At 40.3% G+C, this 26,147-nt stretch overlaps 2 protein-coding genes across 2 annotated transcripts in view; one reads left to right on the top strand and one right to left on the bottom strand.

Annotated features, from left to right (window-relative positions):
- IQCH (IQ motif containing H) overlaps positions 1-19,886 on the bottom strand; it is a 68,895-nt gene extending 49,009 nt beyond the window's left edge. Inside the window, exons 1-6 of the mRNA XM_026040538.1 lie at positions 19,752-19,886; positions 9,910-10,026; positions 7,067-7,189; positions 6,637-6,731; positions 6,201-6,315; positions 2,214-2,333 (exon numbers count right to left, since the gene is read on the bottom strand). Coding sequence (XP_025896323.1) covers positions 2,214-2,333; positions 6,201-6,315; positions 6,637-6,731; positions 7,067-7,114 — 378 coding nt within the window. The 5' untranslated portion in view covers positions 7,115-7,189; positions 9,910-10,026; positions 19,752-19,886. The remainder of the gene's footprint in view (positions 1-2,213; positions 2,334-6,200; positions 6,316-6,636; positions 6,732-7,066; positions 7,190-9,909; positions 10,027-19,751) is intronic.
- On the top strand, positions 8,670-25,753 carry AAGAB (alpha and gamma adaptin binding protein). The gene is made up of 10 exons (XM_026040537.1): positions 8,670-8,748; positions 13,196-13,386; positions 14,312-14,408; positions 15,120-15,209; positions 17,569-17,652; positions 21,685-21,767; positions 22,398-22,491; positions 23,295-23,399; positions 23,886-23,935; positions 24,348-25,753. The coding sequence occupies exons 1-10, from the start codon at positions 8,676-8,678 to the stop codon at positions 24,423-24,425; spliced, it is 945 nt and encodes a 314-aa protein (XP_025896322.1). The 5' UTR covers positions 8,670-8,675; the 3' UTR covers positions 24,426-25,753.
- The last annotated feature ends 394 nt before the right edge of the window (positions 25,754-26,147 follow it).

The following is a 26,147-nucleotide window of genomic DNA, read 5'->3' as shown; positions in this document are numbered from 1 at the left end:
GGGACCAAAAAGTGCCAGTATAATTCTATAGAAGARCAGCAGTCCTATGAAAATGAAAGGCAGAGCTGTGAATCTTTTCTCTGTTGCAGCAGTTAGTCAGAATTATTTTTGCTGCAATTCAGATTACTGTTTGTTTTGCTTGATACTCCATGGGAAGTGCACATATTTAATAGCTATATACTTATTTTTCATTTGTTATCCAGATACAGTTTACAAAAAAAAATAAGCAAAGCTCAGTCRGCTCATGTTGCTTCCAATGGAAGCACATCCCTAATTTTAAGATAACTACAGATGTTACAGAGGATGAAGTATTAGTGCTGACCAGAAAAACAAAAACAGAGAAGTTCAAAAGGGCAGTAGCTACTGCATAATTAATTGCTCCTAGTTTCTGTTAGGAAATCCAGTACGAGCAGCCTTYTGACACTGAAAACAAGAAATACAGCAATTGTTCACAAACAAGTGAAGTCCTTATTAAGGTTTAAAATATGTTTGAAACGACTCAAATGGCACATTGGCAGAAAATCTATATGGATGTCCTCCATTTTAGTTACCTAAAAAAGCACTCTGTTTTTAATTGTCATGTTWTATATGTTCTTTGAGAGCTCAGGTGCTGACACTATTGGAAAGAAACTAGATGCTCTTAATCAAATGATTAGTTTGTCATTTATTTCAAGGAGAGTTCTTGTGCCACTGAGTTTTGGCAAATCAGCCACAGAATTTTTCTGTAGGATACATACATGGGTATATATGTGTGCACACATGTGCATATATGCATGTGTAGAAATATTGCCCTCTAATGGTCGATTAGAAAAAGCAGGGTAAATAATAGACACCTTTACATAACGTAATTGCTATTTTCTTTCAGCATAAAACCCATACACTTCTAGACCTGTAACTACCTTCTTTTTTTAGCTGTTAATGTTGATCTATATCCATCATGCCAGCAATTGCTGGGATAGGTCACCTTCACCAAAAATACCTTCATTCACCATCTCAGTGGATTTTACAAATCTGCTTCCAAACTTTTAAATGAAATGAATTTAGAACATTTCAAATGAAATTGTTTTGTCAGATTCAAAAGCTCCTGAAAAGCTTCTACTTCAATAGGGCTGGAGTAGAACAATAAATTAAAGATGTAAAATACCTACTTGGTTATTCTGGCCATCTCCTTATCATAAACAGTTTCTTAGCAACTGTAAATATGTATCAGAGAGCTTGACTAATTTACACTAAACGTTTGTAATTTAAGTCAACATTAAGAAGTTCTCTGATAAGGATATGTTTGAGAGAGTGGTAAAACACATGGCTCTCCACAGTGGTATAATATTCCTCTCTGCGAGTGTTTTAGAGTGGTTCAAAAAGCTATTAGCCATGATGTTTTTTTCTAATTAACTCTATATCACAGGGTTAGACAAATCACCTCTTAGTCTGGGCAACAGCTTTCAAAAAATCATTTTTTATAAGTGGCAGCTCACAACTGTGCCATTCACAGATCCTGCTTACGTTGTTTAAAGCCAAACACCCTAGAATGCCTCTTATGGCCCTGGGCTTGCTGCATAATGCTTCTATTACATAAATTAAASTGTACAAGAGTGCCATATACCCAGACCACTGGGTAAATTCTTTCATGTGCACCACAATGCTGTGCTAAAATTGTGATTACAACTATCTTTGCAGGGATGTCTGTRACTGCTAATTTTTTAAGCATACATTGCAGCAAATGTCATCTTCACATTAATTTGCTTAAGAGAAAAAGCAGATGCACAGCAGAAATTGGGAAAACGCAGAACTTAACCTTACACAATTGAATATTCTCAGGAATTGGGAAACTGAATGATCCAAAACTCATTGTTTCTCAGGACCAAAGTGAGTTTCAAAGCAATTTTACTTCTTCCTTGATTTTTGGATTGCATTTTAATTCCACAAACTCCAGTTTACTTACCTTCACTCACTGATTTTACTGACATTACTTACTAGGCACATTCCCCTGTTTACTTGGGGGATTAGAATCTCATTACTTAAACTTGTTGTGCTACAGGTTGGTCTTCCCCAGTATTGCCACTTCAGACATTTTAATTGTTAGATATGAAGTTACATAGGAAATTAGAAGGTACTTTCATCTATCATAGAATTTTTATTTAGGTCAGATATAATATTAAGGCTATGCATATAGTTAATATAGACTAAAAAAAATCGGACAATAAGCTACTTACTGGAGCAGGTTTTTTCTTAGTTATAAGTGGCAGCCTGTTCCCACTGTCCTGCTTGGGAGCAGCTTTAGCACCGATGTTCTCTGGGTCAAGCATAATTTTCACATTCATTTCCAGATGCTGCTAAAATATGTATTATACATGTTCTTAAAATAACTGCATGAGAAAGAGGTGTTTATAAACAAGAATTCATCACCAAAATGTTGCTAATGAATTTGAAAAACTATAACAATCATATTTTATCATCCAGACAGAACTAGATAAACAATGAAAAAGCATCTTCTGATTACATGCTTACCAAGGTATAAAACTATTATTCACAGGTATTATTCTACCAAAGTTTCTTTGATCAACTTTATTGCAAATTCTCAACTGTTAAATTTTCACATCTGTCTCAAATTTTGTTCAGAAAGAACAAACAGGTTTGACTTGTTATGCYAATATGTCATTCCATTTATCCGGTTCCATTTATATCAGTTCCACTTATCCAGTTCTGGTGCTATAATAAATGTTTTATGGCACTTATTTATACAGAAACATGCACAAGCTGTAACATCTTAAGAGAACACCAAGGCATTATTACAAATATTACTACTTGTCCAGTTGGAAAGAGTTAATTTATAAATACAGCTTTTAAAATATACTTTCACTATGGACTTTTTTCTGAACGGTGTCTCAGGTAAACCTCTGACTGGCTTTGCCAAATTTGTAATGGAGTTTACAACTGTGCTTTATAAAACTGTTTTATGAACTACTCAAAGACATGCAAAGTATACAAGAGCCAAACCATTAGCAAAGAAATAGACATGCCACACAAGAATCTGTACTAAATGCAAAGCACACTGATGTTAAATGATTAAATGAAGAGAAAGAAAACATAAGGAGAATGATTAAATTAAGTGAATTGTGAGTTTCAGCCTGTAATCTTGTCTCAGTCAATGGCAATCTTCCTTTTCATATCAATCGATGCCAAGACAACTACAGTGTAGCCTGTAACATTCGCACGTTCCATGGAGAAGGCAGACCATGGCTGAAAGCAAATCTCAAAACAAGGTTCTGTATTGAGAAAATAGAGCTTTTATTGGTGTTTTATTTCAAAACGTTTTGCTGAACAGAGCGCCTGCCTCATATACATAAAATCCGGCAAACACATACTCAGACCTTTAGGGGGGAGTTAAATAAATTCTGCCCCCAAATGACAGTAAGAGTTCTATCTATCCWGGCTATATCCATCAGAGACTTTAATTCAGGAATCATTGACCTGATGGTGCAGAACACCTTTCCTGGTCAGTTGACTCAAGACAGGTAGAGCACTTGCTTACAGTAAATGAAAAAAATAATAATCCTTACAGTTACAAGAATTAAAATATAATAGTTTTTTAGTGTACTGTGTTTTCTGCATGAAGGGAAACAACTTGAATAATATAAACATTGCTGGACAGAAAACAAAGACCGTATTTCTTCCCATTAAAAAGTGTCTAAAGCACCTTTTTTTTTTTTTTTCCTCTAAAGGCAAGAGTGGTACCATATCCTTTTACTCTGAGAAAAAGATCTTAAGTCAAAACATTTCAGTACGTAATGCATGTGCTCTAGCTTTCACTTGGATCTGTATCAAGCATAGTAATCTCTCTCATTATTTTCTCTGCAATAATGCTACTAACTAGTCTGCACCCAACMGGGTTTATTTACCAACCAATGCTGAACAGGGAAGAATCCTCAGATGGCAGGAACTAATGCAGCTCTAATGAGGTCAACAGAGCTAAGTTAATTTAGAGGAGCTGGGGACCTGACACCGTATGTGCTGAATTCCCATTATATGGACATAGAAATATAAAAAGTTCCCCTAGTATGCAAGATCAAACTGAACATATCTATAGATGGCAACTCTCTACAGATGCTTCTATTATGTATATTACTACAATGTTAGTTTTCACAAACAATACACCATATAAAAATGCAAGAACCATTAGAGGTACGTTTGAACTATTAAACAATTGTATTACTTTGAAAGAACTAAAAAAAAGCTTGAATTTATCTGCACAATCTATTTTCTTCTTTTGATATAATTACAAGCAGATGTATCAATGAGATGTTCATTTAGATTCAGTTTGTAAGAACAAAAGTTATTATCCAAGCCAATTACTCTTTTACCCACATGGCTGCACAGAGATAGAAAGTTCAATTTTCACCTCATCAGTGATTTTGTGGTATTTATTTTATTACTATAATACACCACTGTACAGAAAGGAAACTGCTTGTGCTATTAAACAAGAATTGGAGGGAAATTGAGGGCTTTCTCAATTAAAATAGATGATTCACAATACAGACTCCCCAGTCAGACTGACAGTGAAATGAACAGTGCTGCAGTGGCAAATTCCACTCAGGATAACAAGAATTGAAATGCTTAATAAAATAAAAGCTGATAAAAGTTACTCTGTCAGCTTAAATGCAAGGCAAATGACAATTCTATATGTGCAGGAGTTGCAGCAGATGGTATCTCGAGTCTCTTCCATCTATCTTTTCCAGGTCTTACATTGAAACTAGCTTTAACTGCCTTGATGTAGAACAAGAAAGGGAAGAGAAAAGCAGGGCAAATAGCTCATTATTCCTAACCTAGTGCCCTATGAGAAAGAGAATTAGCATGCTCAATTACTAGCATGGGGTATAATCCACAGAACAAGTTGACACGTTCATTACAGTTAACAGGAGTTCAAACCCTGCTCTRCTTCAACACAAAAGTCAGTTCAGGGTGGAGGGCATTCCACCGTGCAGAAAGCCAACAAGTCTTCTCCACAAGGTAATTCCATGTTGTGGATGTGCAATTGGTTCATGAATGGACTGCATTAATCTTTGAAGCAATCTACTCTCCACAACTAAACTATTTATCATATTYGCATATTCTAGAGCCCTCTAGAAACATTTGGTTTTTATTTATATCTTTTATTCTATTAATGAAAGGAGAATATAGCCTAATACGCTTGTACAGACAATTTTAAGCCTATTCTGACACATCTGTAGGCAAGCTATAGGCATATAACAGCATTCTAGAAATGTGAATGKGTAAAATCTGTGCTTACCTGACTTCAGGATTGCTATATGTTAACTATACTATACTACAAGCAATTTGTGCTCCTTTTTCACTTTCACATGGCCTATTAGGGACTGCAAGTCACAGAAAGAGTGTACAAAATAATTGTTTCAGAACTTATAAAACTTTAGAAGTTGATTCCTCTAAACTTATGTATTTGGAAATATTCTCTTCAAATGGAGAGCTATTCAGTCCATAGACATTTCTTTAAAGTAGAAAGGAATTTTGAAAAACATATCTATGTATGCTCAAATAAAACAAAACAAAAAAGTGTTTATAGTTGCAAGTGAGGAAAAGATGAGAACTGAGGAATTGTAGGTGATAGTTTCCCARCTGGATTTCACAACTATTTAATAATAAGAGCTTTCTGTGTTGGCAGGCCGGTCTTGTAGAACAGCTGGTAAGACAGTGCTGTTTGTCTATTTACTTTATAATGGGAAATTGGGGGTAGATTGTGTGTCACTGAATGTGCATTTCTAAGCAGATGCCATAGCTAGACACAAAAAAAATAGAGCAAGAAGTCAAGGCATGGCATAGTATATGCCCTCCTCTAAATTAAGCTCATTAATGCACAGAGAGTTGAAAGAGCATGGAAACTATAGACATCATGGAGTAGATTAACTCTGATGGTTATTTTGCACAACAGATATGTATTCATATAGGATAGGATTGGAATACTGTGTGGAAAACTTAAAACTCTTGCTTTCAAAACACTCAGCATCATTCTTTTCTACTCAAAACTTAAGGATGCCAAGTGTACTTCATTCATATCCCAAAGCTCTTACTCTTTGAAAATAATAATTCAAAATGTTTCCTAAACAATAAACATTTTATACCTACAAGACCTCAGTTCAGGCATTTAATATAGTCTTTCTCAAAGTAAGTACTAYGTTACTTCATACCTGTGAACCTTGAGAGAGATGTAGTGCTGGTCTGTTGCATTCCTGGATGGTCAGGGGGTCCATAGGTATTCGTGGCAAAATAACTTGTTTCGGAGAAGCGCCAAAAGGAAACTCCCTGATTTAGAAAAAAAGCAGTAGTGAAGTTAAAAAGTTACTTTGATTTTACGCATTAAACGCACACTATGTCCATCTGGCTGAATTTAACAACTATATTTTTACTTAGTGTATAGCAAAAATTGCAAGAATTAACAGAGAAGTTGCTACTSTAGCTACTCAGGACTGTATTTCCTTTTGTATTACTTTTTAACTTAAAATCAAAACAGCAAACGACTAAAACTCATTTGGGCAGGTGTTCTCACTCACTTCATGATTTTGATGTGTTTGATAAGTTTTCATCTTACATTAACAGCTACAGTAAAACAGATGTTTCACTTACCATTTAGGATGCAGCTTTGAACGCTCTCTTGTATCAGTAGAAGGTATAGTTAACACTTGGTTGTTTATAGCATTTAAATAATTTTCAGCATGTTTCTGTTAGAGAAATAAAGTTCAGAGCATTAAAAGAGTGCTGGGTTTAAGTTTTTATTCACTTAGCTTATCAGTCTAGAGCTTTTACTGGAGTGAAAAGTTGATGGACCCTATGTTATTATCAAGACTAAAGTTTCATTTACGGTATGAGGCACAAGATTAATTCTGGCTCGCAAAAAAAGGAAGCCCTTGCTCTAAACCACTATGTTTGATGAATTCCATCATTTGCTAATTAGAAAGGGAAGTTGCAGACAGCAAATACATGGCCCTGTGCACTCAGCGACTTACTGACAAATCTTGGACTAAAGCATCTTCCTGATCCATTTCATTTTACTTACTCTCAGTCCAAATTCAGTTCTTTCAATTGCTGCTTCCAAGTTGGTCATATCCTCAGCTTCTATTTTTCCTTTCAAGTTGATTTTTCTCACATTATTTTTAAGCTTATGAAGGTCTTTTTGGACCTAAAAAGCAAGTTATTACAACAGTCACATCTATAATCAACAAAAACAACAAAAAAAATGCATGGGTTTCTACAGCAAGGCTTAATTCAAATCAAACACTTTATAAATATAGAAAACACATAACATTTCCCGTGGTTCTTTTACAAATAAGAAATGCGTGAACTCAAACATTAATCGAAAACAAACCCAGCAAAGCAACGCATCGAACTTTAGGATCGGGGTCATTTTGCAAGGAATCTTCCTGTGCACTGTGGCAGCCAAGMAAGCTCAAGGTCCCATTAGATTAAGAACTATTAAATTTAAAAAATTCTAATCTTTAKGTAAAATTCATAATCAGAAGACACAAGACATAAAATAATATTAATGGCAGTCAAAGAAGCTTCTCCAAACCTCCAGTTTCCTGSGATTTGTGCTCTTCCCAGAACACTTTTAGAAACACTGTTGACATCAAGTGTTTTTTGTGCTGAGAGGGAATAAAATCTATTAGATCCTTGAAAGAGGGATGAATACAAACATCTTAAAAAYCTTAAATCAGATCTTGGGTTCATTTTCCGCTTTTTTTAGAAAAGTAGCAGCAGTCTGGAAATAATTTCCTTTCTTTACACATCACAGACCCTCTCAAGTTCAGTATTACCACACACAGGATCCCTACTCTATTTTCACAAGGAAACTAACTAAGCTTCAATTAGGTGAGCAGCCAAAAACCCCTAACAAAGCCTCCGTTTTATTAACTCTAGCGGAGTTATGAATTGCCAAAGCACCTTAGGGGAAATCACAGCCCCGTTTTGCTTAGAAAGCAAAGAGATAATTCATTTTAATTTTTTTTTTTTTTAATGGAAGAGCAGGGGTTTTTTTTGTTTGTTTGTTTTTTCTGATTCTTGAACACATTTGAAACTTGGCCTTTCTACTCATCCTCCTGAGGCTGTTGCCAACGCAAGGACTGGTCTGGAGGCGCGGGGCTCCCGCGGCTTCACGGCGACCAGGCAACATCTTTGGGAGACTTTTCTCGGAGCGGGGCAAGTGCTCGGTTTGGGAAGAGCCTTCCCGCCTCAGGGAGGGCGGGCGGGAGGCGCCTCCCCCGGCGCCGCCACAGCGGCCGCCGCCTCCCGCCACGGGGTCGGGGCAGGGGCGGCCGCTCGCTCGGGGCTCGCCCGGGCCTGGACCCACCTGCAGCAGCGCGGCCGCCGCCGCCTCCTGCGGCCTCCCCGCGCCCTAGCAACGGGCCGCGCCGGCCGGGCCGCACCACCTGCCCGCCGGAGGGGGAGCCTGCAGAGGGAAGAAGCATTAAACGAGAATCAAACCCGCTCTTCTCTGCTCCTCTTCCCTCACCACACGCCAATTCCTTCTCCTTCCCTCYCGCTGCCCCGCGGTAGCACCGTGGGCCGCCTGTCCGCCGTCCCTGGGCGCTCCCGGCGCCTCGTCCCCCCCCGCGCAGGCGGCGTGGAGCCGGCGGGCGGGCGGAAGGGGCGAGGCGGCGGCGGGCGCCATGGCGGCCGCGGGGCCCTACGCGCTCGTGACCAGCTGCGCCGCCGGCTTCGCGGGCGAGGAGCTCGTCAAACGTGAGTGACGCCGGGGCCGGCACCGCCGCGGCGGCCGGGGGGCTCCGGCCGCGGGCGCCGCGCGCCAGCGCTTCCCCTCCGCCGCGGACCGAGGGCCTCCGTTTCTGTCAGAAAAAGGGTGAAAATGGCTCAGGTTTGGGGGATTGGCACGCGCCGAGGCTGACRGAACAGGAGAAAAGATGAAAAAACAACGACAGGGAGAATAAAGCCAACAAAGACACGGGGACGGTGGGGCGGCCTGCAGGGTGGGTTCTCCTGCTGGCTGCTCCCCACGTCCCGCCTGGAATGGCCCCGAGCACCAGAACAGCATTGTCCCRTAGGAATAAATCAGAGAAACAGAACAAACGCTGGCCCTGAGATCTCATTTTGCATGCTCTATTTGTGATGTGGTCAAAGCTTTGGACCCTCAGGCCTAAAAGAAAATGACTACAAAGCCCTAAGCCCAGGGCTACCTTAGCACCTCCGAGGCAGCCCAGCATTTTGCGTGCAACCTTTGTGGTTGAAATATGCCATAAAATGCTGTACTGCTCTAGAGCTCTATAGCAAATAGAGATCTTTTTAAGTCTAAAAAGCACAAAAACAGAAGACCTCATCTCTGTCACCACTGCTTGGTCGCTGTGCCACTCGCTTTCRCTGCTGAAATATGCCTTATTCTCCAGAAAACCTGTTCTATATAAATAGAAGGAAGCTGCCAAGAGAGTTTACTGTTAGGACATGCATGAAGACTTCTCCTGTGACCTCCTGATAATTTCCAGGGTCATTAGAAGTCTTTTTTCCACAATGTGTTCATCCTGTAGTATAGAGTACAAAATGGATTGAGGATGGGTAGAATATAATGGTACATTTGCTAAATGTTTTTATTCTTTCAAGTTGCCCTGTTTTAGGGCATTAGATCTTGTAGCATAATGAATTTAGTATAAARCACAGCACAGAGCTGGCTCCTTTCTTTTAGATTTTTTTAACCCACAAATCAAGACTCAAACAAGATGCTTGATTTAGTGAGTTTTTATAAATGCTGGCTGATAAATAAAGATCTCATCGATTATGAATTTGTGCAAGTCCTTCAGCATTTCTGCTGTGCTCCTTCCCAACAAAACATGCCAGTCGAACCTGTGTTTTGGAAACCTTTGCTGCTCGGGTGATGGCCAGAGAATTTCTTACCTTGTGTTCCACCAGGTGGCTCTCAAGGCCCAGAATGCGAGCACTGCTCCCTGCACCTACCAGCTCAGAGGACGGGTGAGCATAGGGAAGGACAGCATGGTGCTCAGAGTATTAAATCTGAAAAACAATAGAAAAGTGTTTAGTACTTTAATCTCACTGGAAAAAGTTATCTGCAAATCAGATTTTGGAAAAACATGACTAGTCCAGTGGCAGTCAATAGAAAAGTATTTCAAATATCAGTGGRGTGTTAGAGAAGAGGAAATACTGCAGCCAGAAGTGGTGAGATCTGCCTCTGGTTCTTGGGTTATTTTTTTAGCTCTTTTCTGAAAAATTACATTTCTGTCCTCTAGKTCTGGCTTTGAAAGGACATATATTGCCTTGCACTTACAAAATACTAAGCTTCTGTACTACCAAAAGTAAAATCTGTAAAATTGAATATATTTATGTGAATAAACAGTAGCTGAAATTCACATTCCAAAGAGCATGAATTTATCAGGGTTGTACAGTTTATTAAAACAAGGTGCTTGTAAGCAAGCAAAAAACCCCACATGATTAGTTTGCTGAAAAACATAAGGTTGCGAATGACTACCTGGAATAARGTTGGTTTGGAAGGTGGCATAGGTGAATAGCATCGATGTACACAGGAGGCAACTGTGGTAGGATGGCACTGGTGCCAGCTCAGGCAGTGGGTTTATTTTCATCCCCAGACTACAATGAAAAGCAGTAGCTGAGGAAACTTCTCTTCCTGTGCAAAGGAGCTTTCATGTGCAATTCGTAGGATCCTGAAGTGTGCCGTCTCTTGATGCACCCATTTARATAAGACTAAAAATTGAAGAGAAGTCTGAGAGAATCCTATCAGTGTACACAAATATCCCAAGGGAGAGTGCCAAGAGATTGGGGCCAGGCAATTTGCAGTGGTGCCAGCAATAGGACAAGAGGCAGCGCCCACAAACCAAGACACAGGAAYTAGAWCTCCAGAGGTCCCTTCCACCCTCAACCATTCTGTAAAATAAAATTTATTTCAACGTAATAAAAGCACTGTATTAGTTGCAGTATTTCTTGGACAACATGAACTCTTAAGTCACTATGTTTTAGTGACACTAAGCAGTTCTCTTCTATGGCATGATCTTTTCCATGCATGTTTTCAGTCCTCTTTAATCCTGACGGTTTGGAGGCTGCCTGCATTCCTGTTGTCCAACCAAGCCACTTCTGCTCTATGAAAAGGCAAGTTAATGAAGTCAGCGCAGCAGGCCTGCCCACTGTTGTGGTCAAAGAATGACTCAGTTTTCCAAGCCCTTTGGATGGCAAACCACTGACACTTTCAATGGCTTGGAAGCTTAAAAAAATAATAAAAAAATGAGTAACACAGTGGAGATAATTTAACAAGCCACCTTTTTGCCATATCAGTTTTCTGGAAACTTATTCTGTATCCAACAGAAACTTATTTTGATGAATAGTTTCAAAGATTATGGAAAAAAGCTTTTCTGACTAAATTTTTATTGCATAAGCATGTAAGCCCTCTTGAAAAGAAATTCCTGCCAAGGTGGAATATGTAATCCTTAAAACTAAGGCAGTCTGCAGGCTTTAGCAGCCTTTGCACATTTATTAAAAAAAACCCAAAACTAAGCAATCTAGYAAGCAAGTTTTCCAGAGAAGTATTCACAAGATAGACAATTGCACTTAGTTTTCCTGTCATGAGTTGTAAGGTTGCTTTGCACTGATTTGTTGCCAACACATACGCAGTCTATAAACCTTTTTGCAGTAGCTCTTTTATATTCTTGCTACAGTGTGTGGTTTACCGAGGTGACTAAAGGAATTCCTTTCCTCTTCCTGCTTTCYTCCCTTGGTTTTCTTCCTACCACCTTTTGCTGGTTTTGGGACTTAAGAYAATTTTGGTGTCAAACTGTCAGATTATACATGGTTATACCCTGGAGCATCAAACAGAGGGAGAAGATGACACAAATGAGAAATGAGACCTTATTTGCCATTTAAGTAGCAAAAAGGGAAACAAAAATAAATCACTTTTGCTAATAAGTTGCACTGAAGTTGAGGTAGATATAAAAGGGTGCCTCTGAGGTTACAGCTTCTGCATTGGCTTGCAATTCTCTAACACAGAACTGATTTTTATTTAATTCACTTCTAACTGTCCTAACACTTGCTAGGGGGAATTTTTAGCATACTATATGTGGTATTTAAAACCTCCAAGCAAAATATCTGCTTTCTAGGGCAAAAGCAGACACTGCGCTTATGTTTGAAGCWCTGGGCTCCAGATCCTCCCCAGACTCATTCTCAGAAGAGCTGGGGTTGGCAGGGACCTCTGGAGGCCCCCGATTTAGGGGGAAAAATGGTATTGTAGTTTTAAAAACACACAAGAAAACTGTCTAACCAGTTATTTCAGTTATACCAATTACTACCTTTTTATGGCAATTGTGGCAATATTCCTGCTTTTTTTTTAAATAAGTTACAGAACATTTCAGATTAAATTTCAGATTATCAGAGGAACAGCCTGTTCTGATGTCTCTGGCAGTTGTCCCCCCAAAACCTTTAAAATCTGATCCTTTAAATCTGACAAGCCACAGGTTTGATTTCTTTGAAACTGTTCTGATGCCCAAGGAAATTTTAGGGGTCTATTTTGTATGAAATTCACCCATTCTGTTGAAACAGGTCCCTGAGTTTCCCCCTTGGAGGAGGTTCTGCCTGCAGCACTTGGGTGTGTGCAGGGTGCTTTGCCATTAACTATAATTCAACTCCAGCAGGTGGCTGTCATGCCACGAGAGTCAGTTCTGCTAGGCTGGTTACAGGCACAATTGTTAAACGCTACATGGAATTTAATGAGAATTACACCTAAGCTTCAGTACTTGGTCTGTTTTCTCATTAGTTATCCTACGGTATTTTGGTCACAGTTTGKTTTTTTTTAACATCTGAATAAGCCTGCAAGTTCTGCATCTCCTGTAACGAAGACTAGACATTCTGTCTGTACATTGTGCTTGCAGGTATGGAGTTTGAAGCTCTGAAGGCATTTCCAAGAAAAGTCTTGCCTTTTGAAAACCTTTTGGGAGGCATTTTATTTTGAAATATAAAAAAATCGTAGATTTCTGTAACTGATTTGTTACTTGCTAAAATTTACTATTCTCTAGAATTAAGTAACAAATTGACTTTGAGCTTTTAAAGATCTTAAATACTTAGGTTATTATACTAAAAGATGGCTCTGCACTGGCAATATACCACACTTTAATGAATTATTTTCTTGCTGCTGGTTTAGTCACATATCTTTTCTTTTATATAGGTATCACTGGAAAAGATGACCTTACTGTGGATGCATCTGCAACTGGCAGAGTGAATTTCTATCCCTGGACAATAGATAATAAATACTATTCTGCAGATATTCATCTCTGTGTGGTACCAAGCACATCTCTTGTTACAGGAGAGATTGCTGAATCTGTTCAAGCATTTGTGGTTTACTTCGACAGCACAATAGTAAGACTCTTCTGCTTCCTTATATTGCCTTATTTGTATAAGTTGTCTTATAGTTGTCTCATAACAATGATAACCACAACTTATATTCTCTTTTCCCTGTGGCCCTCATTCCTCTCAGGCTGATCTATTAATGGCTGTTAGATGAAAGTTAAGTTATGCCCTCTGGTAGCAGCAGCAGCAGCGATTTTTTTTCCTTCTTGCTATCTTACTGGAGTTGAAAGAGAGGCTTTTCAGGGTGCTCACATGCCATCAAGYTGGGCACATCCTTCTCCAGCCTGACTTCTAGTAGGTGCTAGCACAGAAGAGCTGGTTTAGAATAGCCAAGAGTCAAAGAGAAATTCAAGTTTCAGTGCTGTCCTCACTTACCTGAGACTTTTCACTGCTGCCAGCTTAGAATTAAAGGCTTTAGCAAAAGTTGGACAGACTTTGAAACAAGAAATTGAAAGACTATTCTGAATAAGGAACTGTGTATACTGCATATTCTGTAACGGTTCCTTCAGCTCCACCTCAGGACTATCTCAGAATAAACCAGAGCAACCATAGTGGTTCACCAATCCCCATAACATTGACTTCAAGGCAGAAGAAGAAATAGCTGAAYACTAAACCCGAGATCAGCTTAGAATGAAATACAAGTGCTTACTRTTAAACCTTTCCTAATAGGAATTAGGATTGCCTAATTAATATCCAATATGAAAGGGGGTCCAAGGGAGTCGAATAAACTCATCTGAAATGTAAATAAGTTATATGCAAATCAACTTCTCTGGTTGGAACAGAGATCTTAAACATGCTTAATATGCAGCCTAGCCAACTTAAAGTAGCAACTAGATCTGTAACCTTTTTACTTTCTTCATTGCTTTTATTTTAACACTATGAATGATTTTAAAATTTGCACAGTATTTCAGAGAAACCTTTTTGTCTCCTTTAGAAATCTGGACTTGATAGCGTCTCTGAATGGCTTCCCCTAACAGAGGAGTGGTTACCTGAAGTCATGATCCTGGTCTGTGACAGAGTCTCTGAAAATGGTATGACACCCAAGCGAGTCCCAGCCTGGCCTAAAGTTATTCATCTTTTATTAAACTAGCACAGTCATCTCCTTAATAGTCCAACTGAAAAAGAGCTCAGGATTTAATAGAGAAAAGCCAGGTTACTCAGATGACTGGAAACAGGAATCTTAAGCTAGTTGTGGTTAAAACTGAACCAGGGTTTTCCATGCTTGCTTAAAATGAGCACTATCCTATTCCTGGCACAGGAATGTGCACTGCAAGGTAACTGTCAGTGTGGTCATATTACTGAATGTGCATGAACTTCTACAGCAAATAGAGAGGATGACTATTGTTTGAATAGTGGAAGGTAGATGTCTTTGATCATCTGACAAATCTACACACCTGCTTTGATTCTAGATCAGCATTAAATAATACTGTAGCATATTTCATGTTTAAGGCCAGAGTAATAGAAAACTTCCCTGTGGCACTTCACTTATTTCCCTCAGAGCATTCACTGCAAAGTCAGTCTATTTAAAAACACTGATGCAAAGGATGAGATTAATTCAGGGACTTTCAGAATCAATTTCCAATCAAATGGAGCACCCAAGACAACCAGTAYATGCTTCTCACCTGCTCAATTCCAAAAGAAACCCGCAACTTCATGAGAATAAAATGTAGSTAAAGATTTGACTGCTAGTACTAGTTTCAAATGTGTATGGTTAGAAGGGATTTTTTGTTTCCCAACTGTAGGTGTTAATAGACAGCAAGCTCAAGAATGGTGCATCAAACATGGCTTTGAACTGGTAGAACTTAGCCCTGAGGAGCTGCCTGATGAAGATGGTAAGATCAGCACTTCTGCTTTAATTTGTAGAATGAAAACAACACCCCAAAATATCTTCTCAACAATTGCAAGGGGCACAACTTTATTTCTGTGCTGCAAGATGACTGCATGGAATGCTCCCAGTTGGTGAGGCTTAGTGTGAGCTGTAAAAGGTCAGGAGGAGGAGGTTATTTCCTCCAAGACATTCCATGTGTCTCCTCCCAAATACAGCTGCTATTTATGTAGTACCTACATAAAAATAATATCTGTTCTCTCTTCTGGTGGTAATCCTAGAACAGTATTGATATATATAAAGATATATAGAAATTTTTAGATTGATTTCAAAACTGAATTTAAACAAGAACCAAATAAGCACTCAAGGATGGGAAAGTTCTCTCTGACTTTTTAAAATAAAGTTTTGAAAGCTGATGTACGTACACCCGAAAAAGTTAACATTAACTCAGATGGTGACATGATCAGCAGCAAAGCAAAGTTAATTAAAAACATTTTAGAAGAGTCTGCACTGTTACACAGGAAATAAACCAGTTTCAAAATCACTTGCCTGACCATATGTTTATAACTTGAAAAAAAAACATAAAGCAAAGTGTGCTGTGTGATGTTCCAGTCGTAAAAAGTGACTCTGCATTTCCAGAAAGCCTTATCAGCATCAGTCTTATCTCCTTATTTCAAGGGATACAAAATCTTTACATCTTACCCCCACAGGGCCAAAAGTAGATAGGCAACTTCTGAAACTTCATGTCCAGACTTGAGTGGAATTATTCATTAACATTTGCCATATTATAAATTCACTACACAGCTGTCAGCAAAAATAATTTAGTCTAAAGGACTTCTAAGCCTCCCCCAGCCCCATTAAAGAACCTTGATTAAAATTGCATCTTGAGTAGGTAAGTACCCTTCCATGTCTTTCGGATGCGTTTCGTTTTGGCCCATTGTTAGGTGCACAGGGAACATTTCATGTACTTACAGAAACCAGACAAGTAGGAAATTGATACCACTTAGACTCAAGCTTTAATTTTGAAGTGGTTTTAAAGGAAACATAAGTAACATTAAAGTCGACTTATCTTTCTATTGAATAACTAAGAAGGAAAAGCCGTTTACTGTGCAAATAATGTAAGCAGTGGGAATATTAATAATCACTCAGGATGTTGGTCTTTGGAGCAGTAATATAGATGTTTTCCCCTGCACTTTTAACATAATTGATTCACTATGACTCACACAGAGGATACACATTTCAGTGAGTAACATGTTTACCCTGTAAATGCGTTCTATGATTTGCTTACAAAAGCTGATAAAACAGATGCAGTGAAGACATTGGGCCAAAGTGTGTTTAAAAATGACGCTATTCCTGGCAGCTCGTCACAAATCAACTAGAGCTCTTCCTGTGACTACATTATCAGTCAGTTGTTTTGTATCCTACAGACTGACTTCTTAATTGAACACTSTTCACAATGACTCTGATGCTTCATCCTTCATGCTGCTGCTGCTTGGTTTTGTATTTGATTTAAGGAGTCATAGGTAATTTTAAACTCATTTTTAAGGTCAATTTCAAACATTACACCTGTCTGAGTCATCCGACAAGTGTGTGATTCTTTTAAGCAATCACATTTTCCCTTCCAAAGGGTTTTTCTTCCCTATTGCTTTGAGACCTGCACAAACATGGGAAGCTGACTAAGCTGAGGAAATGGGAAAACTGACTTTGTATCCACAAAGGGTTGTCAGCTCTATTCAGTAAATAAGTTCAGCTGGGAATAATGCTTCYACTAGTCTTTCAGATTAGTTTATGGAATCACTGGAACAGCTGAAGTTAGATTTTTATGGAGATAGCTTCAGACAGTTCATTTTCATTTAAGTGTTACTGCTTTTTAACACACCTGAGAGCTTCTGGTAGTGCAGTAGAGTAGGAAAGGGTCAATAGACCATACATCTAAGCACTACCCTTTACTTGCCAAAGGAAGGAAATATTACCGTCTATTTATATAACGTACAGAGTTCTGGAAGATTAAGATTGGAAGCTAGTTTGCTTTTAAGTGACTTAACTTGTCTGTTACTCTAAAGTTCTTGCATGTTATTTACCAATATAGCAATTCTGAACACTTTTAATGATGAATATTGAACAAAACCTTACTCAGAATTTAGATCTCTGTGCAGTCAAGACCGAGCACTTACAGTTCATACTACCTGGAAGCCTGTTCCCAAGTGATGTGCTGATATATATTTACTTAGCAAACTAAGTCTTCCCTTGTAGGAAAAGTCTCTTTAAAGCCATTGCTATAAAATAGGACAGCCACGTGGCTTACTTTCAAAATGCATAATGGTTTTGTTTCCGAGGAGTGAAATGGTTTTCATCTTTTTGTTCAGATGATTTTCCAGAATCCACAGGAGTCAAACGAATTGTGCAAGCCTTGAATGCCAATGTGTGGTCCAATGTAGTCATGAAGAGTGGTATGTAATTCAAATTTCTTACAACAGAAGCCTGCATTCTGGAGAACGCTTGATAGTTTTAGCAAAAGTTTAAATTGAGCAAGTACAGCACTGCTGCCAGTGCTGCAACACACAGGGAATTAGAGCACCCTTCACATGGGAGCATCCTCTTACATGGGTTGGGAGGGTTTCCAGGCACCGCTTTTATTGTCCCTCGATGCACAGAGAAACATAGAGGTAACATGTGAAGTTTAATTCCATTTCAATGTCTGTTCATGTACTTTGACTTGCTTTCTACAAATAACCTGAGTTAAGCATTCCTCTAAGTCTCTTCAGATTTCCCCRAGAAACAAAAGCTCATTCAACAAAGACTCAAGCAGAAAATAGTGTGTCATTATCAGCCTGGTGTAAAAGCTGTAACAAACCTCTATTTACAATGCACTTTAAATTATGCATATTTTAAATTTTTAAAGGATTGTTTTTAAAAGTTGTGAAACCGTAATGAGAATTGCAAATGCAGGGACAGGACTCAATCTCAATTTTCTCTTGAAGGATTTAATACTAACTGCATTGCAAGGACCTTCTTCTCTAAAGAAAGTCCCACTTGAATAAATGGAAATTACTTTTTTTTTAATAGTAAAGAATTAAGCAGCTCAGTTTCCTGCAGGTGCTTTATTATCGGGTAGAATTAGAGTTTGGGAAAAAATCAGTTGAGGATTAGACTCATTAGAAAAGGCAGTGCTATGACTAGCCCAGAGTTCTGGTAAGTGTAGGTCACTTATGTCCTTTCAGACCTTTAATTGCTTTTCTAATTAGACAAGCTTTTGCAGGAAATGTAGGAAAACAAAACTCTTGTGGAACATTTGGCCTCCCATTGCTTATTGCAAAGCTTTACCCCACTGCTAACCTCCCCATGTCCACCTGCTCCCTGATGCACTTCGTTAACGTGGTGACTTTTCCTTCAGGAATCCCTTAACAGTGCCATGTTCTCAGGTGCTGCAAGGTTTTACCCATTTCTTTAACTGCAAGACAATTCTTGGGATCCAGCAGAACTAAGATGGGAACTACTACACTGATAACCTATTGGTTTAATTAGCCTTTTGACTATGTCTGCATCAGAATGAGATTAAGGCAGGCTCTAATTTAGTGTAGCCATGTAGGGAAGCAGGTAGCCATTCGAGCTGGTGCCGAGTTATCTCGCCAGTGCAAGAGCAGTTTTCTCGACAGCCCGTTTCCTGCGTTTGACAGATGCCACGTTACAGAAGAGCAGAAGTTAGTCACACGCTCRGTTCTTCACGGGGGGAAATTCCTATGCATCATTAGTGTGTTCTGCAAAGGTCAGACTCCTTGGGAATCCASATTTTGCATCTCTGCAGCGCAGAAACCACATAGCATCGGTCTGTGTTGCTGCAGCCCCTCCGGAAGGGAGCTATATTTGGATGCCAGTGCAATTTGAGGCTGCTTTCAAAGGGAAATAGTTAAGCTCATTTTAACTAAAGTGAAACCAACTGCAACCAGAAACACATCTTTTTGTGTTTAGCTTCCTCTTGGTCCCGAAAGTCAGCTGCCATATCAGTAAAACTGTAGCTTTTTTTATTGAGTTGTCTTCATAAAAAACTCTCTCTCAACTAGAGACCACACAGTCATGCTTTATGTGAGGCTTTTTCACACTAAGTGCTAGATATTTGCCTATCACTAGAGGCTTGTAGCACTCAAGGGTAGCCATCCAGAAAGCCAGTCCTACAGCATTGCCTTAGTTCAGCTCTCCACGTTGAGGGCTTAAGTTAATGAACAGGGTAGGAAGGGGGTTTTTATCTACGAGCATTAAATCCATATCATTTTACAGGGTGTCATCTTAAAAAAAAGAAGTCTGAAGTTGTGACACAGCTTTTCCACACACCTATCAAGAAAGTTCCTGACCTTTTAGTTCTTTTAACAGATATGTTTATTCTAATGCTAAGGCATGAAAAATAGAAGTTAAAGAGCTGAATCGTAACCYTTTTTACATCATATAATACCACATGATTTGTGAATGGGTAAATACAGCAGTTTTGTCTGCTTGATGCATTTATTAAAGGAGGAAAAAAAGCTTATGACAAAAAAAAAACAAGCAGTCTTACCTGAGAGTCCCCAAAGAGCAATTCCTTTTAGTAGCTGGGATAAATCTGGTGCTTCTGCAGGTCTCAGAGCTCTCTCCAGGGTGAGAATYGGGTGCTTTTTGAGTCTTCCTGGAGCAGAGGAGCACACGTAGGTGTTCAGTTAACCACCCCACTGTGCATACACGCATAGAGCTGGCACAACGCTGGTATCCTGAGCCACCCTGCTGAGATCCCAGCTARCTGACCTGGGCAGCAAGAGGAGAACCAGGTTGTTGTTCTCTAGAGGAGGCTGCCTGGCCTCTTCCCTGCTTAAATACCTGCTCAGGGCTCACAGCTGAGGCCGGTTGTGGTGGGCAGGGGCCTTTAGCCCAACTCCCCTCCCAAGGAATTAGCCTGATTTGGAGAAACACTTCAAACCTCCATGTCAGAACAAACTGGGAGCTGCAGCCTTGGAATTCCCGGTTTGTTGGAAAGCCAAGGTCAGCACATGGCAGCTGCAGATGGAATAGTGAAGGATAATACCTAAAGACATTTGAAAACATTTTGCTCTGAAGTGAACGTATATAAACATCCATCTCCACGCCACGAGCTGAGCCCAGTTTAGCAAAGCTCCCCAGCTGCTGTTAAGAGGCTCTTGTGAAAATCCAGCGGCTCCATCATAACGGAGCCGTCAACTCTTACAATAATTGGAGTGAGCTAATTCTTGGCTTTGCTCCTGCAGGAACACTGTGTAAGGCATCACCCACTTCCTGCGGTGCACCCAGAAGCTGAAATATTTTTTACATCTAATAAAAGAGGTTTATTAAAAAGCAGCAGAATTCTGCAGAAAAGAGCTAATTGCAGCGAAAACCTGGGAAGAAAGGGAGGTCACTGGAGTGGGGGGACACGGAGTGGGTAGAGGCCTGGGCAGGACATGCACAGAAAGGGAGGATGAGGAGGATGAGGACGTACCCGGGGAAGGTTCTGAGGCAGGAAATGAGGTCTTTGCAGTTCTCTGCTTGGGCTCTGTTTACATGTTTTCGAGCTCGCTGATGGTTTTAGTTACACATCCAACTCTCCAAAATGAAATTTCGTATAAACTGCAAGTAGATTTGGACACTGTGTTAAATTACATCATCTCTACATTTAAGTCTAGAGCTTAGTCATTACTGTAATATTAATTCAGAACAGATTAAGAAAAAAAAAGTAAAATTAATCTTCCCTCTGTCCCAAGTCGTTGTTTTCTGGCTATTTGTTGTTTAGCAACATTACTTCTTTTTAGTTGACTCCAGTAGTAGTATTTTGGGAAAAATCTCCTGAGTCCCCTGTGTAACYGTGAAGCCAGCAGAAAATACAACAYAGTAGAAAAGCCCATAACATAGCTTTTTACACATATTCTTATTTTAAAGTTTTAAAAATACAGTTAATAATTTTAAAATACTGTACTACATCTGTCATCATAAAGGAATTGTTTTTTTAATTTTTAGTTCTGTATTTGTTTAGGTCGGATTTTGAAATACTATTAAAATGTCCAGTAGGTTAAGGCATGTGGAAAGCCCAAAGAACCTTGCAGTTTGGAGAAACTTGGAATTTGATGGCTAGCTACAGTATTAGATGTTTAAGTTTTGCTTTTGGCTTGAGTATATTGCTAACCTATTTAGAAGACATGGGTAGAGCAAAGGCACTTGTTGCATTTCCTGTGTTTAACCACAAGCAAATACACAGATCTCTTGTGACTCACTTATCTATTCCCTGTTGGTTGAGGAATTTAGCAGTAAATATTGTTCACATACCTTTAAAAAGATTAGAGAATAGGAAAARTTTCTGCTGACGATGTATTTCCAAGGGCACGGATATGGTTTTATAGGGTGGTATTTGTGATCCCTAAAATCSTCTCCATCCCAGCCGGACAGTTGCAGTGGTTTCGGATGAGACATTGCCTCTTGTGTGGCGCTAACAGCTGCTTTGTCCCCAGACAGGAGCCAGGGCTTCGGCCTCCTCACCACTCTAGCAGGTGCAAACTGCGGCGTCGGCTCGGAAGAGAGCCCAGATACAGAAGTAAACAGTAATTCCTATTCCTTGTTCTCTGTYGTCGCGGCTTCCCGTGCTGCCCTTCCCTGCTGCCCCCCGGCGTGGGGGCTCTGGGGGCCGCGGCTCCTCCAGCTTTGTGCTCCTTTCTCAGGGGACTCTTTGCAGCCTGGCRGAATTTTTGGGGAAGGAAACTCAGAAATTATTGCCTGCGTTTTCCTTGAAAACGCCTGGGTGCCACAGGCTGTCAGCCTGTGCCTGGGAGCTCCCTCCCTCTCATTGCTCCATCATTTCACCTGCGGACGCTGGCTGTTGTTGGGAAAGCTCTTGGGTGTTGTTGCACATATSCCAGCTGTGTGAAACCCCACTGGAGCGTGAGATGCCCCATGAAGATCCTGTTTTCCAGTACTATCCAAGAGCTAAACAGAAACTATCATTTAAACAGTTTGTTTAAAAATAGCTACGAACACCCTCTCAGAGAAACCCCCTTCACATAGCGGCTACGTGGTGTTGCAAAAGCATGTGGGTTTTCAGGGATACATTTGGCAGAGGCTTTGCAGTACGTAGCTTTCAATTTAAGTTAGAGAACAGGACTTTCATGTTAAAACACCTGCTGATAAGGCTTTCTTGATACAGGAATATCTGTTTGCTTCCTGACAGTCCAGTCCACCGTCGGCAGGCAGAGAAGAGCCCCACTTAGACAGCAGGGAAGATGCAGCCAGCACAAACAACCTGCAGATTGACAGCATTGTAGGTAAGCTCGGTCCCTGCTCGACAGGCACGTTGGGAATATTGTGCAGGAGGTAACGATTCCYGGGATGGGAATTAGGGAAAAGAGCCTTAGGACTCTCTTCATCTCTTTCAGTCCTTGGGCCACAAGGTGAAAAATAGCAGGCAGCCTCTATAGCAGCACTTCTCTACGCCCTGGAGYCAAGGCAGGGGTTTGGTCTTACAGAACTGCCAGTGGGAGCATGTGGTCTGATTTTGTGGCATCTGATCCATGGTTCTTTATACCAAGAAACATCAAGATAAGAATAAAACTCTTATGGTTGCGGCTAAGAATCATGGCAACGTGTTGCCTCCAAGCTCCTCAGCAGGAGGCAAATGAAGGACATTCTTCATAGGTCACTCCTACAAGATCCAGGGCTTTTAAGCTAGCAGAGATCCTTAAATAATTGCACTGTTCCAGGACATACAATTTATATGTGGAAATCTTAAAGGTTAGGGGCTGTTAGTTGTGATCTAAGCAGAATCTCATTACTCTTTAATTTTTATAGTCTATGGCTGTTCCTAGGCAGATTGTTTGATGACGAACAAGAAACCTCTTAAATATTGGATGAATCCAAACCAGTCTGGCAGTGTAACATATCAAAATTAGGTAGCACTGCACCGCTGCTCTGAGTTGTCTGTCTGAACAAGTGGTAAATTAAAAGTTTCTTTCCCTCATCTTATATATGGGATCTTATTAAAGTCCTGGCTGTTTTTACCAGAAGATCTGTTTCCAAACCTGGCAAGCCAGAATAATACCTCAAATCAATCTAAATGCCTTCATTTCAGATCCCATGCTAGATCTGGACATTCAAGAACTAGCCAGCCTGACCACAGGAGAAGGTGACGTGGAGAACTTCGAAAGGCTGTTTTCAAAGCTCAAAGAAATGAAAGGTACTGTACCTGGGAGAGAGATGCTAAGTGTCTCCGCCGTTTTAATCATTTAAAGTCATGAAAGCCAGTGTGTCAGTCGGGAGACTCTACATATTCCTATTCTGCCGCCTGAGCTTTTGCAGAACAGCTGGTCTTTTCATTAATTTCTTCTTCATCTTGGAAAAGCTCTTGAGAGAAGCAGGKATTGCTCTGCTGACTGCTGTCCCACTGAGTTAGTCCACCCTGCTCTATAAACTAACCTGTAACGAGACTTACTTGAGCTCTGCAACTGCTCTTGCAGCTTAATGGGCAGTTACAGATGTGTGACATGAAATCCAGAGTGCTCAGGAGCATTGAGTCTTYTTTTCTGGGAATCACAACAGTCCTAACTAAATAAATTCCCCTTTTTTACAGTCTTACACTAGTTTCTCGGTGGTCCCTAGCACACAGCATTTCTCTCGCCGCTCACTCTTGAGTGACAGCCTAAAGCCATGTTCTTTTCCACAGATAAAGCAGCAACGTTGCCCCATGAGCAGAGAAAACTACACGCAGAAAAGGTGAGGTTGGCAATCGGCATTGAAATTATTARAAATGGGCACCAGTTTTGTGGCGTTTTCCTTTCTGAGTAGCAGTTACCTCTCTCTGTAATAGAGCTCATATACTGAGTAGTATATGAGGCTCTGAGATGACTTAGGGCATCAGCCAGCKCCCACTTAAGGCAATGAAAAACCTTGATTTGGGGTAAAACTCAGCCAGGCCTTAGCACRGAATTTGTATCACGTATTCCCCCGTGGTTTATGAAGCCTTCTAAATTATCGCCTCTCTGGTGTTTAAATTTCTTAGCTTGGAGGGAGCACTTCAGCTAGAGCCGGGGTTGCTAGAAACCGCTGCTCAGTTTCTGTTTTTATGATGATAAATGCAAAATCWTGTGTCATTTGAGGGGATAATTTTTTCTTTTATGGTCTTTAGGTGGCCAAAGCCTTCTGGATGGCCATCGGAGGAGACAGGGATGAAATTGAAGGCCTCTCTTCCGATGAAGAAAACTAAGTTCTCCTGTAAGCAACAGAGCAACCCTGGAAGAGTGATCCTTGCCCGCAGCGAGCGCTTGTTGCTAGAAGCCTCATTTAGCTTTAGTTGCTTCTTTGGTTAAAGGATTCTCTATGTTAYTAAGTAGCACATTCCACAACACCCAATGGTTGGCGAGGTTTTGTTTGCCTGTTCACTCATTCAGTCCCGAGGATTTGGGAGGGCAGTGGACGCCTTCCAGGTGTGTGCAGTTAGAGGAGACAATAGGTTAGTTTACATTTTTCAAATTATCACTTTTCCTGTTTCCTGATTTGCGTTAAAAAAATCAAAACCCACCAGTTATCTTTCTACATAGGGCTGGCGCTTGTTAAGTGACTACTTAATTCTGCGCTCAGGATACTAGATACAGGCCTGGTCGATGTTTTTAGGTAGCTTTAAAGCTGACCCACTAGTCAAAACAAAACCCAGATTCACATGCAGAGAAGGCTGCAGAACTGTGCTGCACTGTGAGACGCTCCACCAAGGCTGCCAGGTTCGTCCTGCCGAGTGCCAAAGCCATTSCAAGTGGCCCCTAGGCCTTGAATTCTCTCTGCCTGTGTGAGTACGTGGCCCTTCCCTGGGGAAGGGAGTGTGCCACGCTCATGGGTTTTCCATTTTGTCTGCTTTTTCAGGGGTGAAGTTCCTTGCACAAACCCTCTGCAGCACTCGGTCTTCAGGCCTAGGAGAACATGCCGAGCTCAGGCCTAAATACCTGAGGAGCTGTGACCCGCTGTCACCTGGCTTATGTGACAGGTTTATGCTCCTGTTTCCTGATCGGAAGGTACCAGAGCTCAAGCCTCAGATTGCTGCTTCCTGGCTAGAAAAAAAGCCCTTCATCCTCAGAGAATGAGGATCATGATGAGGAATGAGGAAGGGTTCAGCCCTTCATCTTCTCACGTTAATAAATATAGTGGGTCCTGAGATTATCAGCTCCAAATTTTGAAGATAYTTCTCACTGTGGTTTTCACACACGYTTAAGGAACCATCTACCAGGGCCACCCCTTCCAAGTGAGTGGTGTAAGACACMTTGTCCCAGCTCTCTCCTTGTCCGCTTTCTCTTCTCACTGGCCACCTTGTTTTCCCCTAGCCCAGGACTGAAGGTGATTTCTTCCAAGCAGGGAACAGTTTTTCATGTCTGCTTCTTTCTTCCTCTCTAAATATTTGTTGTGCAATAGAGACAAATGGCAAAAGCGCAGAGCAAATTAACTGAACACACTGAAAAACATAATGCATTTGAATACTTTATAAAAACAGTTCTTTATACATGTGGTTTCTTTWCATAGGTGATATTTTATTTAAATTTAATAAAATTATACAAGTTAAATTTAACCTCTTTGCTGCTTTTTTGCAAGATACCAGCAGCTAGAGCAGGTGAAGGCATCCGAGCTGCCTTCAYCTCACACTGGCCAAGCATCTGTGCAAATTTTTGGTGCAGATCTCACTTAGGTACTAACAGCTCCTGGAAACCGGTTGTTTTAAGTTTGTATCTTGTGAGTAGATGTGTTTTAGGCTTTAAAAAAGCATTATTCATCAAAATAAGAGCTGTGGCTACAATACAGTGGGAAGAAGTTTCAGTGATCCTTACAGATTGTCATACTGTGTTTCTAAATCAGTTTGCTTTGCTAGTGGTTGATTATTTTGGGAGGAGAGGCTTTGGTTTTGCCTATAGAATTTGTTAACAAAAATGGATGTTACAGGAATGAA

This window comes from Nothoprocta perdicaria, unplaced genomic scaffold (assembly GCF_003342845.1).
Source record: "Nothoprocta perdicaria isolate Ctin4 unplaced genomic scaffold, notPer1 scaffold_26, whole genome shotgun sequence".
Lineage (NCBI taxonomy): Eukaryota > Metazoa > Chordata > Aves > Tinamiformes > Tinamidae > Nothoprocta > Nothoprocta perdicaria.
This window is presented reverse-complemented; position numbering and strand designations above follow the sequence as displayed.

Excerpts from the sequence above, each read along its gene's own strand:
- AAGAB (XM_026040537.1), top strand. The coding sequence starts at position 8,676 with ATGGCGGCCGCGGGGCCCTACGCGCTCGTGACCAGCTGCGCCGCCGGC. Across the intron at positions 15,210-17,568 it reads GGAGCTGCCTGATGAAGATG|ATGATTTTCCAGAATCCACA; the intron begins GTAAGATCAGCA and ends CTTTTTGTTCAG. Across the intron at positions 23,400-23,885 it reads AAAGCTCAAAGAAATGAAAG|ATAAAGCAGCAACGTTGCCC; the intron begins GTACTGTACCTG and ends TCTTTTCCACAG.